General features: G+C 39.2%; 1 protein-coding gene across 2 annotated transcripts in view; it reads right to left on the reverse strand.

The window, feature by feature from the left end:
* Window positions 1–15,522, reverse strand: part of npas2 (neuronal PAS domain protein 2) — a 45,002-nt gene that overhangs the window by 8,539 nt on the left and 20,941 nt on the right. For both annotated transcript variants that reach the window (XM_026182864.1, XM_026182863.1), the window contains exons 2-14: window positions 7,764–7,962; window positions 6,086–6,142; window positions 5,294–5,448; window positions 5,108–5,199; window positions 4,684–4,773; window positions 4,282–4,402; window positions 3,317–3,430; window positions 3,108–3,226; window positions 1,231–1,313; window positions 1,029–1,135; window positions 759–906; window positions 565–649; window positions 348–474 (exon numbers count right to left, since the gene is read on the reverse strand). In XM_026182864.1, coding sequence (XP_026038649.1) covers window positions 348–474; window positions 565–649; window positions 759–906; window positions 1,029–1,135; window positions 1,231–1,313; window positions 3,108–3,226; window positions 3,317–3,430; window positions 4,282–4,402; window positions 4,684–4,773; window positions 5,108–5,199; window positions 5,294–5,448; window positions 6,086–6,142; window positions 7,764–7,819 — 1,354 coding nt within the window. In that variant the 5' untranslated portion in view covers window positions 7,820–7,962. The remainder of the gene's footprint in view (window positions 1–347; window positions 475–564; window positions 650–758; window positions 907–1,028; window positions 1,136–1,230; window positions 1,314–3,107; window positions 3,227–3,316; window positions 3,431–4,281; window positions 4,403–4,683; window positions 4,774–5,107; window positions 5,200–5,293; window positions 5,449–6,085; window positions 6,143–7,763; window positions 7,963–15,522) is intronic.

Raw genomic sequence — 15,522 nt, forward strand, 5'->3', positions numbered from 1 at the left:
GGGCAGGCTAAAGTAAGCCTTGGAAACCTTTCACAAATGCATCATCACCCACATACACCGAGGTGGGTGTAGTGACAACGTCTGGAGTTTTATTAGTGATCACAAAGATTACATAAAAAATAAGGATTGAGTGTGGGACTCTTCTGGAAACTAAAGATTGATCTTCCATTTCCATTGCTAATGAAAATGTCAAACCCAGGGACAGAGGGTTATCACTAGACTCACATTATTTTGCTGCCTACAATCCCCAATAACAGATCTTCCACCCATACACAGGAGCAGCATTTCTGTAAATAATGGCCTACTGTTGAGTGAGTTAGCACTTTGGGGAGCAGAGGATGACTCACATGCAGAGTCTGACAGCGCTGTGTGGGAGGACTTCCGGGAGCTGTGGGAGGACACCGAACGTGCACCGCTGTTTCTGTCCCGTGGAGCGTCCAGTGTGGAGCAGATGTCCAGGTAGAGCTCTTGAGCCTGGAACACAGAGTAATGTTCAACATGGTGGGCCAAGTTTGAAGCTGACCTTGTAAATGTCACACGCTGTGCAGTATGTGTCCGAGTTACCTTCACAGAGGACGGGGCTATCTCAGGTGGCGACAGATCTTCAAGGCCAAACGCTCTCCTTCTTTCAGCTCGCACTTCAGCATAGCTGAAGGACAACAGAAAATGCAGTATTAAGGGAGGCTAGATCGATACACCCCTTACCCAAAGAGAGAGGAAATGTGTACACACACACAGAAAGAAGAAACCAGGCTTACCTGACAACAGTGTGAGTGCAGACAATGAACTCAGGTTTGGAGTTCCACTGGTGGTAAGTAATGTAGTAGTGAGTCTGCAACCAAATCCACTGCTGACCTTTGGTCAGGAATCGATAATAGCAGGATTTACCTTTTCCAAACTGCATTACTAAGGAGAGAAGAAAGAAAGTCCACATGAGTGCTTTGACATTTCTGTCAATTTTTACATTTGCCCTTGATACAGTGATCATGGAGACTGGTAGGAAAAAAAGCAACAGAAAAGTAGCTTACATTGCTTGTGACATTGGGCTATGAGCTCTAAGTCATCCACATGATAGTAATCATAGCCAGAAGTTCCAAGAACCTCGAAGGGTAAATAGCCTATGATTGGCGAGGCTCTGAAACACACACACGCACACAGGGCAATAAACATGCAAGAAATACTTTTTCTAAGTATAGACTGGTAGCTGTCAGGATAATACAAATATTTTACCTGTGATCTAAAAACAGAAACTTCCATTCAAGGCTGTGTCTGGAGGTGAATTCATCACAGGGATCTTCCACGTTACACAAGTCCTAAACAAAAACAAAAAGACTGAGGAAGGTCCCCGCTAATATTTCACAGGGAAGCAAGGCATGATCGTGTTTTATGTACAGTATGTCCTGTATATGGTCATAGTTTTTAATATCAGAGTTGGTACAGTGCATGATGAAACTTAACACAAAAAGATCATTACACATCAAGAATATGCTTAGAGGGACCAAGCAGCAACAGCATGCTGCTGTGCAAAAAGCTGCAGTTCCTCAAATGGCCACTTGAGGCTGGCAACAAAAGTGAGTCAGTCCCTTTAGATTCCAATGTTAGAGAAGAGGAGGTACAGAAAAGTGTTTTGGTCTCTGGCTAATTTGTCCATAATAACTGTAAAGAGGATGATTTCTGTTTTATTACTCTATAATTTTTATATTAAAGGTTTAATGTTGTGTGTCATCATGGTAACTAGGATACTAGCAGTCTCTGAGGTGTCGCCTTAGCTAATTTACGTTTGTTGTGCGCATTTTGGAACATGTTAATAAAATGATCTGACAAACAGTATGGCTTCTTGCCAAACAGTCTGTGCTCCAGCTCTGCCGAATGAAAGTCAAGTGTTTTACTAGCATGTTACTTACTAACAAACAGGCGTCTGTATTTGTGCAATACACCCATGTACACGATGGATGCTTTTTCCAAACAAGGATTACTAGCAAACAACGTGGCAACAGCCATAATGCTAGTCCACAAACCAAAGACACAGTTGCTGTGTCTATCGTTTTACATATTGCCCGGGAAAATGCCAACGTTTTTATTAACACTTGTGTGTCACTGTTAAAATGCTGTGCCCTTGAACCTCTATGGAAAATGAGAACAATGCTCCTTTGAAAAGAACTGGGGAATTTTGTATTCTCTACATTTGAAAAACTGATGCCTACTGTTTACAAAGGATTCATCTTGAGACGGAAAAAAGGAAAAAAATCGTTCCATGTCATTCGTCCCAGTAGATATTGTTCCAGTCTGACCAATCAGTGTAATCAGTGTGTTTTGCAGTTTGGAATAACTAGTCGGCAGAGCTGAAGTCTGTGCAATAGATCAGGCGGGGGGGGGGGGGGGTTCTAAGCTTTTTGGCTTTTAATAGCAACTGACTATCCTGTACATGTAAACTGCACTGACTTCTTTTACATATTGGGATTTAATTAATCTTCAACAAACCATCGCTGGAAATGTGCCATTTTATAAATTTCCTTTGGGATGCTTGGAAAGGGTATAAAATCTGAGCTGATCTCACAAAAATTTGAGTGCGACTTTAATTCCCAGCTGTAACTTGACAAGTGGCCAGATTTCAACTCAAAGGGCCCTTTAGGGATCACAGCGTATCCTCATGATGTAACAAGTTGGCAAGTACACAGTGTGCCACACTGAACCTATTTGTCGCGAGAAGTTTTCCAGAGTGTGTGCGCCACGATGGAATCAGTGTATGCCGAAGTGTGTCACCTCTCAGACCTCATTGTGCCACTGATCCAAGCTCACTATTGCTGCATGGACCGAAACTGCTTTTAGTGCCACATTTTAGCCCTCGAGTGATTTAGTGACAGCACACACAGCGACACAAGCAGAGAAACAAAGCGACAGAAGCGCCATCAGGCTGCTGCCTTTTTCACATGATGATGCCACAGCAGGTAGCGCCACATATTTGATTTCCTAACGCAACCCGCGTGAGATTTGCACCCTCCACCCCCTGGGTCTTTTGCTTGTTAGGCAAATGTGTAAAGTGTTACTCTGTGGAGTCACAAGCAGAGAAACAAAGGAACAAGATTTAACATTCAAGCTGGTTTTACCTTCAGAAACTGCGGAGTGACTAATCGCACGGTAGCAATGAGGCAGACCTGCTCCTCCAGAGACGACTGCAGACTCCTTGGTAACGTCAACTCGAGCCCATTACAAGACGACGTAGGCACTGTGTGACCAAGAACATGTACATATGTATGTGTATTTCTGTTTTGTTTTTTCTAAATGTAGTTGTTTTAAAAAGAAAACAAATCCTTACCATGGTTGTGAAACTTAAAATCTCCAACAAACTTGACATACTCGTATACAGGTGGCTCTTTTGGGTTCATGTTACCTCTAGCTAGATGACAGCAAAATTCAATGTGTGCCTCACCTAAAAAGCAGATATTGTCATGGTTACACCCTGAACATAATGAAGTTTACATGCATCATTATAAAAGCTGAGGTGCTTCTCAATGGTATTTTTGACACGGAAAAACCAAAGAGTCAAAATGCTGACAGGCACCAATAGAAGAGGTTGCTTTGTTTCCTGTACTAGGACAGTGTAAAATAAACTTACCTTTGCATAGCAAGGTAATAAAATGTAATCCTTTTTACTGGTAAAAAACAAATGATGGATGTGCTCAAAGGATGTTGTTTACTGCAGACTTGGCTTTGTGACAGTTTGCTATTTAGGTCTCTAAAGATAGGCCGAGACTCTTGCGACTCGCCCTCTCTCTTCCCCAGAAAAGTCCAATAGTAAGACAGGATTAAGGTCAGGTTCTTGAGCCTCCCATACTACATTGCTTTGGATTACTGTGCTAACATAACAGTGATTTAAAGTCTTAACTATGATACTAAGCTAGCTCCTATTATTAGCTAAAAGTCTAATCATAGATACACACTAATCAGCAATCCAATAACCTGCAGACCGTAATTCAACTAGCTTCTGTATCTCAGTTTCAGTCCAAACAGTCTTTGTGACAAAAATTCTACAAGACAGAAAACAACAGTCAAATGTTGTTTTTGTACTTCAAACAAAGAAAGAAGATTCTTGAGCCAACATAACTTTTTGAGCTGATTTTTAGTGGAGAATTACACCAGCGGCAACTGTTCTGTCCACAGCATTTTGATCTCCCAAAGTGGGAGACAGTCTACAGGCTTTAACCTTTCTACTTCCGCTGTGTTTCAACACGATGACCCAGACACAGTGTGTGCAGAGAGCCCGCTCAGCGGGATACTCACTGTCAAGGAAGTCAGCAGCAATGGGGTCAGTCATCAGCATGTGGGATGATAGCAGCTTATACACCTCCCCGTGCTCCCGCTCCGGGAGGAAATTCAAGATATTTTGGTCCACCATATCTGACTGGTGCAAAAAAGACAGATGAATGGCAGTCAGTCTTCCTGGCACCATTTCAACAAGTGATATCTTACACAACAGTCTTAATGGGAGTCACAACGGCAATCTGCTTCAGATAAAGCAGCAAAACAGAGCTTTTTTCTGTCTAACTTCACTGTTATGGCAACAAAAATAAAACGAGGACCAGATATGGTGAAGTGAAATCTAATGTTGTCTAAATCACTGCTATGCTTAAGTGACAATACAGAGCTTTGATGGTTGCATGAATTTGAGGCCCTCTTACTTACCGGTAAATGGCCAATAAGTGAGGAAACACTGTCAGACACGTATATGATGTTACCATCTGTAGTTAATGCAACCAAGAAACCATCTAGGGCCTGCAAGAGGGAGGAAGTTACCACAATTATATTACTGTATTACAGCATGTTGAAAAATTGCACAATAATTGCACAATGTCTCATCGGGTCTTAATTAATCTATCAGCACATTATGCTGACGTGTTAACGTGCTGATATTTACTCTGCTTTCGCATATTGCCTAAAGAGACCTCACGTCTTCACTGCTGATTTTATAGCAAACTATGAATACATGCACTTAAAATAAAAATCATCATTTTAGAGAGGATGTAGCTTTGCCTTTGTGTTTATTAATGTTACCTAATGGCAGAGTTAAATAACAGCTACTCTTCAAAGACATCCTCCTGAAGTTTACCTCCAGCATTAGCTGAGTGAACTCCTCATTACTGAGAAACGAAGGCTTCCAGTCCTGCCTCACATCGCAGGTGTCGTTCTGTGCAGTGATGTCTGGAAAAGAGAAAATGTTAGAAATATGTCTATTAAATTAACAAAACTAAATAGAAAGACTACAGAAATAGAAAGACTACATAAAAGCCCGTACCTTTCTGTTTCTGCAAAAAGTCGATGGTCCTCTGCAATATGGTGGACTTGTCCATCTTGCGCGGATGGCCCTGACCCTGCAGCATGGTGCACAGCTCTTTGATGAGCACATTGAATTGGTCTCTTCTTTTCTTTTCTGATTTGTTACGGGATGCCCTATAACAGAGCGGTTATTGCAAGTGAAAATTAAGTGACTTTAGTTCAGCTATCCTGTTTACACGGAAGATAGTTTGGAATAAGGAAAAAAGAAAACAAGCAGAACAAGAAAGGTAAATGTAACAGCGGCACGGTGCTGAAAATGTAAGCAGAGCCTGAATATATTCAAATCTGTGGGTACTTTGTTATAAAAATAGGGCATGAAAACAATTAATTAAACATAGATTTAATCATACAGAATTTACATTTTTAAAAAGAGAAGGCTGGTTATTCTACCAACGGTTGAGTTTGATATCTTATGACACCGTGTCCTAGAGTGTCCATAGGAATTTTTCCGATAAGAAGTAATATGTGAATCTGGAGTCGAACCTTTGTGAACTAAGAACTCAGTCGCTTTTAGACACCAGTATTTGTAAGTGTTTAAAATACAAAATGAGCCAAAAGAGGCCCAGATTAACCGTAATGTCACGGAAAATGAAATGAATTTCTTCATTTATTATGTCCAGTCCAGTTTCTTTTAAAGTGATGACCTACCACCAATAATCTGTTTTCCATTGCCATTCCCATTTATGTAAATAGTAATAAATGTGTGATACTATACATGAAGTGTTTGCCCAGTATGCACAGACGTCAGTACCTTTTTGCCCTGTCCTTCTCATCTTCATCCATTAAATCGTCCATGCAGCTATTGGTGCTTGAAAAAGAAGGATACGCGTTAGGAAGAAGTTCCTTTGACGTCATCAAACACATGTCAGTGATAATATAATGAGTTCAGGACATATTTTTGTCTTTTGCACAATATAACAAACAGTTTTCACAGCAAGACTTTTGAGCAGTCCTAGTATGAGAGCAGTTTTCACTAACAACCTCAACAATGGCTCAATCATCCAGGATTCACAAGTAAAGCAGATAAAAGGAATGTAGCCATTGTTTATTTTGTCTTGTGGTCCTGCACTACCCTCTGTGAGATGGTAAAATATGTTGTAATTTAAAAAAAAAAAAGCCCATTTAATTGTCAATCTCAAGAAATTATCAGAGACAATGTGTGGACCAACCACTACTAATGCTGTGATTATGTTAGAGGTAACCGCATCTGAAGCCTCTGGTCTTCTCCCATGTTTAACAGGTCACTGTGGCTTGTAAGTGACCTACTCCATATTTGCATTATTGCTTTATACTCAGAGGCTCACGTGGCTGGATGTCTAAAGGCAGACAAGTCACTAGTCGCTTCCATATCTTTTTTCTTACGAATTACTCCTGGTCGTAACAGGATATTTACTACCTGAGAACACAGCAGCAGGAGTTTATTTTTATCGCGTGTAACTGATTGATCAGCAGCAACAGAGATAATCAGTCATAAAAAAATTTGTTAAATGTAATCAACCTTGTCAGTGCATGACTTTGACCCGGGTATGGCCAGTATCAATTTGTCAGAGCAGATTTTGTTTTGTTTTTAAACTAACTTATTTTGAAATTCAATCTTTCTCACTTTTTCCTGACTGTGACCCAATAAGTGAGGCTGTAAGAAAGCTTTTGTGAGCCAACAGTGAATTATGCGTGAACTGACATTAAAATACAACTTTGCCCGAAGAGCATTTTTCTCTTACAGACTGAAATAAGAATGTTTTTACATGATTACACTGACTATGACCTGCATTACATTCATTGCCATGAGAGTGTCATGTGACAGGCTGTAACTTGGGCGTTATCTTTAAAATATCAAAAGAAGTGACCGGTTTGTACATCATAGACACAGCAGGTATTACAAAAAGAAAAAACTACTACTGAGGAACATTGAACGTTATGAGTGCACAACTCTGCGTGAGTGTAACTTATTATTCCTGTGGTATTGGATCAATATTAATATAGTCCCACAGTGATTCATAAAATGCTTCATTACTCTTGATGGATGTAAGTGCTTTGATCACATTTGTATAAAAGGGTTTTTTTTGCTTTGCATTGCAGATGATGTCCTAAGAGAACTGCCTGAATATTGAACAGCGCGCTCCTCACACAACTCAAATTGAGGGTCATTCAAGATAAATATGTTCTTCATTGTTAAAATACAACATTTACTACATGTTTGTTATGCAGTTTATCTTTATACATTTCTCAAATGTGTTGTAGTTTTGTGCATGCTCACAATGAAAGACGATGAAAAACTTTGCTAAATGGTAATGTCTAAAAAGATATACCAGATTTCTTTAAACTATTACATGAAAACTTTCACAATTATTTGAATGGTATATTGTGTTTACCACTACAGTGATGGTTATGAAGCATGAGCTAAATAAAGCACTTTATTTCATACTCACTCCCATTCCCTGCGGCCAGACGGACAGGGGCCTCCGAAATCAGAAAGGTTGTCCATACTCACTCCTTCTGCCAACCAGGCCCTTCCTGAAGTCTTTTAAGTCCCATCCGTGCCGTCCTTGTCTGAAGGCTCTTTTAGAAAAACTTAGCACAGTCCCGTTGTCCACCACCTCCTCAGTTCAATTAACGAAAAGCCAAATCCTGTGAAAACAGACAAAACTCCTGAGCAAAAACTGCAGGGCACGCATTAACTCAATGACACACCTGTTCAGCTGCTCGACAACCTGCTAAAGTTTAACCCGAGCATCAGAATGAAGAAAAAAGGCGATTTAACTGACTTTGAACATAGCATGCTTGTTAGTGCCAGACGGGCTGGTCTGAGTATTTCAGAAACTGCTGATCTACTGGGATTTTCCCCACACAGCCATCTGTAGGGTTTATGGGGAAAAAACACAAGAGGTTCAAATAGTGAGCAACAGTTCTCTGAGCAAAAACACCTTGTTGAAGTCAAAGGTCAGAGGAGAAAGGACAGACTGCTTGGAGCTGATAGGAAGGCAACAGTAACTTAGATAACTACTTGTTACAACAAAGACAAGTAGAAGAACATCTCTAAACACAAATCAAATTGAACCTTGAAGTAGATGGGCGACAGCAGCAGAAGACCACATTGGGCACCGCTCGTGTCAGCTAAGAACAGGAAACTGAGGGTACCATCCACACAGACTCACTGAAACTCAACAGTGGAACACTGGAACAACGTCCCATCTGATGAGTCTTGATTTCTCTACAACATTTGGATAGCAAGCTCAGAAGTTGGTGTAAACAACATGAAAGCATGGATCCATCCTGTTCAGTGTGCATATGTTCTGTTGACAAACGGGGGTAAAAACTAGCAAGGTCTACCCAGTGAGTGAGTGCAGACTGACTGCTTGTTCTCAGGACATTTCTGCAATTAAATCCATAATAACTGAGCCTTTAAAGTCCTGGATACAAAGCAAACATGCTATCACTGTCACCACAAGATTTTCCATTAGAACACTGTGTTCAAATATTTCAAACGAACGTTCTCCCAAGTCACTTTTTTAAATGCATCAAGAAAACATGACATTTGTTGCGAGCTTGACCACTAACAGAGCACTAGCTTTTTTTAAGAGCGGACAGTGGAGACAAGACAGGAAAGATAGGAGAAAGACCAGGACGACACACAGTAAATGGCCTAATCACAGATTTGAAACTGGGCCTCTGCAACCAATAGGAAGCCTTCTCACAGCACATGGTTTGCCTGCTGAATCCGTTGAGCCACTCAGGCGCCCCATTAGCTTGCCGTTTTAACAAATCAATCAGTCGCACCAATGTTAATACCGTGAAAGTTAGCATTTTCTGTAGGACTTGCATTCAAAAATGCTGTTTTTACTGTGAGGACTTAATGTGTGCTGCTGAAAGACATTAATAACACAGCATGAAACAAATTAGCTATTTTCACCTGGCAAGAGTACTTCATCACCTAAGAAGTGTTTTTGCTTAGAACGAGCTCCTCTGACCTAGAAAAATGTCTGAAGCAGACACTTCTTATGATAACCTGGCCTGAAAAAACAGAGTGCACAGCAACCACCTTCTTCACACATCCTTTGTATGCGGCAATCTTAAAGAACATGGAGCAGACGCTTCTTTTATAGACCAAACTAAGAACTCACTCAGACGAGCTTTGGACAGCTCCAGTTAAACAGCATGAGACTGTTTTCACTTACAGACCAATTAATAACACGTCTCCATATAATCTATACATGAAAACATATGTTTTCCCCTAATTGTGGCTGACAGAATACCGTGCATCTTCTTAGAAAGCCAGAAATTAAGAGCAATTATTATATTCCAGACACTTTCCAGTAGGAAAGCAACGCTCATGCTTTCATTTAACCTTGATTAAAATTGTCCGCGGTTTCATGGTCTGGAAATAAATTCAACTCTGAATCAGTTATATTCAAATTATAATTATAGTTAGTGGTCCTTCTTAATGCAGGCAGTCGTCTGTGTTTGTCTTACTCCAAATGTAGCCTACACTGAGTGGCCTCAGGCAAAATTACTAGATATTGCTGCTTCCATTATTTTGCATCTAAACGAGACCCAGAGGGACAAGAGAATCACTGTGACTGGAGATATCTGAGTGATGTGTTGCAGTCTTTAACAGCTCACTGCTAAAAAGAATAAAAGTCTCTGGCCTAAGCAAAAGAAAAACTGCATTTTAGCTCACACCCTTTCCTTCTTCATAAAAGGGATCATTTTCTATCTTGGGTTTCCAGACTCTTGTTCCTATAGAGCATATAGGAACACACAATTGTTTGAAGCTGGTGTTTAAGCACCACTTCAGCCTGAGGTAATTGAGCCAGTAACCACTTGCACGCCAGCACTGTTGTAGAAATGTAATTATGTGCATTCCTTAACGGGGAATATATGAAAAGATGATGGGCTAACTTCTGGAGAGGAAATCCATGGATTAATCTCATTCTCAACCTCCTTCATATGCTAAAGTATACATTTCCCCACTGGCATGCTTGATATCGTAATTTACCTCAGACCATTTTATTCAGTTATTCTCTATCATTTATCCTGAAATTCATGCTCTTATATGCATTTAAATCTGATTTAAAGGGACAGTATGGCTAACACCAAAGACTACTTTTGAGCTGCCCACCTTTGGAGATATCAGCCTGGAAATGTGTTCCTCCTCTTGAATATAAGGGAACTAAAAGATGTTTCTCTGCTCTGTGCACCGGTAAATATTGAAACAATTTTCTCTATTAATAAATAACACCTCCCAACTGTATCACTGCAGTGATAAGAGGCTTAAGTTAATGGTAGCGTGGCATGACGAAAACACCCGAACTGTGATGTCAGCAGGCCCCGTGCAACATTTTTATTTGTTGATCTTTATAAATGCCAGTACTGGTATGTTTTGAAATACGTAATATCAGCCAATATATCGACATGGCCAATAAATAGGTCGGGGTCTAATCTAAAACAAAGCAAAGGAAAATTATGTGAACTTTCAACTTTGCATGTATAATATTTGGAGACTATGCACACAGCTGATATTTCAAAGGTGACCATTGTTAAACTAAAAGCATATCACTTATGCTTTGTTTTCACGCCAATCCATATTTTTAAAGATCCAAATGCTACATTTTGCGTTAAATTCAGGCTCTGGTGTTTAACATTTTGCTATGCTATCCTTGTCTGTGTTTTACTGCAGAAACTGCCCTCAGCTTACTGCAACTGCTCCGCAGTAAAATCCTTCCAGTCCAAAAAGAATCCAAAACACAGAGCAGCAGGCAAAAATCAAACACTCACCCATAATTTATATTTCTAGTTTGCTTCTTTCCCCATACTTCATGGGCATATATGTAGTCTATTTGTAGCTTATATGAAGCCATTTGTAGGGCGTCAAATGGGTCAGAGTAAGCTAATAAGGTAAGGAACTCAAATGAGAGGCACAAAGCAAGAAGATATTGCTGAAAGTCTTTCACTGCAAAGCAGTAATTCAAGCAACTTTAATGTCATTGCTTGTACATTGTTGTGGAAAAGGTTCCCATGTTAACAAGGTGACATTATGCCTTAGGTCACTATAAATTTGTGACGTCTTAGCATTAGCGTGTAGCTACGGATGTCCTCTTTATGACACACAAACTTCCATTCCACTTTCAGGTTTCCATAGCTTAGTAAAGATTTGCACACAAAGGTAAAGACTCAGAATGAAACTCGCAAGTGTTACTGAAAAATCAAGCTCTTATTTAATTGGGCCAGATTGATGAGAAATGCCTTGCAAAAAAACTAAATGAAACAAAACAAAAAAACATTAGCTACCGCAGAGGGGAAATGCCAATGTTTAATCAGAAACACAATTTCTGCATTTACTGCCCTACTTACTGCCAAACTACTCTTTAGACTGTTTATGCTTTTACTGCATAGACACAGACGAAAAAGATCTTCCTGAATTGTTGACAAAACAAAAAAGCTGAAGTTTGTATAGCAAGCAACAGAAATTACCACTCATAAACTGATCTACTGTGTAAATGTCCTTTTTTTCTTCGCAAGATTAAAGAGAAACACTGCATTAAGAATCACCTCATGCAGCTTTAAATGTATCTTTTCTCTGCACAGCTAAAATAAACCTCACATATCCATCTGCATTCTAGTACTGAGGTTAAACCACACCTCGCAAGGTCAACAGCTAAAAAACATCCGAGTCTCGTTACACTCATGCCTTCGGGTATTTAAAACCCTTTACATTGAAACCTGAGCTCACTTCGCAAGGTGGTACACTGAAGTTCAAGTTCATGATGAACACTGTATGTAAACAGGCTGTAAAAAAGGCAGAGCCAATGACAATGGCCATGAAATAGTTCATTTTCTTTGTGAATTCTTAGCATTTAGACTTTGTATTGCAGTTTAAAAGAACTCTCCACCTTCAACTATAGCTTGTTATTAGGTTTAATATGCTCCATCTTTGCATTTAATTTAAACGTAATAACTATTATCACTTTGAGATTAAAATAATTTACATTCACATTTGAAACATTTACAACCCTTATTTTCATTTCAGATGTGAGTCGGTGAAGCTCACTAATGGCTTTAATGAGTAAAAAAGCATGCTGGTGTCATGCTGTTTGCTGAGAGCTGAGGACCTAAAAGTACTCCTCTACTGCAGTGAATGACATCTAAAAAGCTCTCATGTCCTCTCCACTTTTGCTTTTTCACCTTTTGGTGGGTATTTGTGATGATGTTTAAAACACTCAGGTAATGAGCTGCAAACACATTCAGGCAGGATGAGTTTTATTTTTTTCATTTTGTAGTTTTAAAACGTATGAGATGCTAAGGAACTGTCATATTATCTGTGGATCTTTTTAATGATGGATTACCCTCATGCAAAAGCAGCAGCAAACTGGTTGTTTTTGATAGCAAACTTTAATACTGGCTTGCAGAGGCATGGGCGCGTGATGAGAAGAGAGATGCTGACAATAGATATTTCTCTGTCAACAAAAAAAATACCTGTTTGACACAGCGCTAGCGATACGGGCAGCGAGCATGTGAGCTTTAAAGATTTTCTGTCATGTGATGTAGAATAGATTTAATTAACATTTTCCTATATTGATGGCATGCACATACTGCTAGTGTGTCATTGTCAAAGTACAGCTTGGTGAAATGTTATTTTCTAAAATCACAAGTATATAGGAGCAAAACTCAGTATTTAATTTGTAAGGCAAAAGACCAGATAATGTGATAAACTGTATTTAACTGATCAAGAGCTATAATTTTTCTACTTATACTTTATTTCACAACTTACAAATCAGAATTAAGACCTGCAAAGTTAGCCTGCATTTGAACAGATCTAATAAATAAACACTTAAACTACAAATTTTGAGTTACAATCAAGAAATTAGATTGTAACGTTAACAGTGGGGCAGCTCTCTCTCTTTAACGTCTCTGAGCACAGAGTAAGACTGGGAGTACTTTGAGATTTGAACTAAATCTCCAAAAATTGCATTTGTTGAATTTAGTTAACAAATCTGATGTATCCATGGATTGTTTCACCCTCTGATTTCTAGCACAATTCACAATTCGACTTAAAATGCATCCCTATTGCCCACTACTTTTCCATCCATGAACAAGAACCTAGCAAACCTTTGCTAACCATTAGCATAGTAATGAGCATTTGCTCATTACATAAAAAACTAACAAAACTAACCAATACTAATATCAAATTAGCTCGGAAAATCAAATCCCTTTAAATATTAGCTATCAGCTATGACTGTTTTAAAAACTACAACAAAACCCCCGCCCCAAAAAACTCTAAATGCATTGTCTAGGTTTGAAAAATTAGGCCATTTCGGAAATGCAAAAGCTGCAGTATATCAAACATGGTAGCTTGAGGCTAACAGACGGCTACAGAAAAAGGTTAAATCCCTCCTACTGGGTGATATATTTTTTAACAACTAAGCCTTTAAATGCTATTAAGGTATACAGTAATGCCTTATTTGGGCAGAGCTGGTTTGACAGACAACTGCATGGTAACACAGCAGTGTTAGCGGTGTTAGCATCAGCTAATTAGAGACAGCGAACTGTTCCTCTCACTAGAGCAGGGCGATATGGCCAAAAATATTTATCACGATATATATTTGAAAATTTGCGATAACGATATAACCGACGATATAATTGATGCGAGACAAAATACAACTCCACAACATTACTAGCGCAAAAAGACAACCTTCCATTTATTTTCACTTAAACAAGAAGCTGGTTTTTATGTACACTAAAGCTTTATAAAAATGTAACAGTGCAAATGCAAATTCCTTGCTGAAAGTTTAACCAAAAGGCATTTCCAGTAGAAATGGGCTGACATATCCTGAGCATAACCATGTATAATATCCACTGAAGTTAAAAAGAGGTGCAGTACGCATTTTTCGGACCATAAGGTGCATGGGATTATAAGGCACATTAAGCGAAACAAAGCAGTCAGATAAATCAAACTTTATTAAACTCATTCTTCTTGCTTCCTCCACTTCTGTACCATTGATTCATTAATGTTGAATTCTCTGGCAGCTGCTCTATTCCCATGTTGTTGCAGTATATTAATGACTAACCTTGTATTGTGGATGGATTATCTCAGTTGTTCTCCTGACTGAAGTTTGGTCCGTTTACAGCATCCTGCCATGCGATTGCATTTGTCTCTAACCATGAAGAACCTTCACGTTAACTTTTATAAGTGGAAAAGTGTTAGTGTTCGTCCTCCAGCTTCACTGTTTATGTTATGCTAACATAGCTGTGTCGCTCATTATATACCAGCTAGCCCAACTTCAGTAACCCTACAAACGTCACTGCTGTTTAGTTTCCTGTCTTCATTTATGTTGGAAGTGATAGCAGAGCTGTACGTTTGATTTTTTTCAGAAATCTCTCAGTCAGAACATGCAATATCATGCTTAGGTAACTAGCGAAACTAGCGAGCTAACTTCCGCTAGCTTCCTGCTAACTTCTAACTCCGTTAAATGTAATAACTTTTGTTTTCATGGATGCCTGGAAGTTAAACTTTATAGTTACACCTGGTAAAGCAGCAACGCTGATCGTTTTATTAAAGATGAAAGAATTTAGACAGTTTTTAACTCTAAGTGATGCTGCAGTGTTGTTTGACCTGAAAAAGACGGAGTTTAGGACCCAGATTACTCCCAGATTTAAGAGCATCTTAGTCCGACAAATACAACAATAACAACGGCAGCTTGCATGTTCTGCAAAAAAATGTGCTTTGTCGTGTATCTGACGGACAAACACCAAACCAGTTGCACCATTTTTACAAACCAATTCTGGTTCATCTGTTTCACTCAACAATCGGCCATGTGCGTATGAAAACAAAGGCACTGCGCATGCGCGTTTTACTCCCATTCTATCGCGATATTTCATTTTCCTATCGTTGCCTAACATTATACCGGTATTACCGTGAACGGTATTATATGGCCCAGCCCTACCTCTCACTGCACCACTGTTAGTGCCTTTAAATCAAATTACTTTACATATAATGTGGTCTGCTATGCAGTATTAACAATCTGACCAAGAAGCCTGCTCCAATACTCTATATGTTAGCCCTAATTAAAAGGTATGTGTACGTTCTTTGCTAATATGCTAGCACACTAACCTCTTGTTTGATTAAAAACCCAAGATGGGGGCACCATTGCTTTATCTGTCTGATATACAGATTTTGCTAAATGCACAAAA

This window comes from Astatotilapia calliptera, chromosome 10 (genome assembly GCF_900246225.1).
Source record: "Astatotilapia calliptera chromosome 10, fAstCal1.2, whole genome shotgun sequence".
NCBI lineage: Eukaryota > Metazoa > Chordata > Actinopteri > Cichliformes > Cichlidae > Astatotilapia > Astatotilapia calliptera.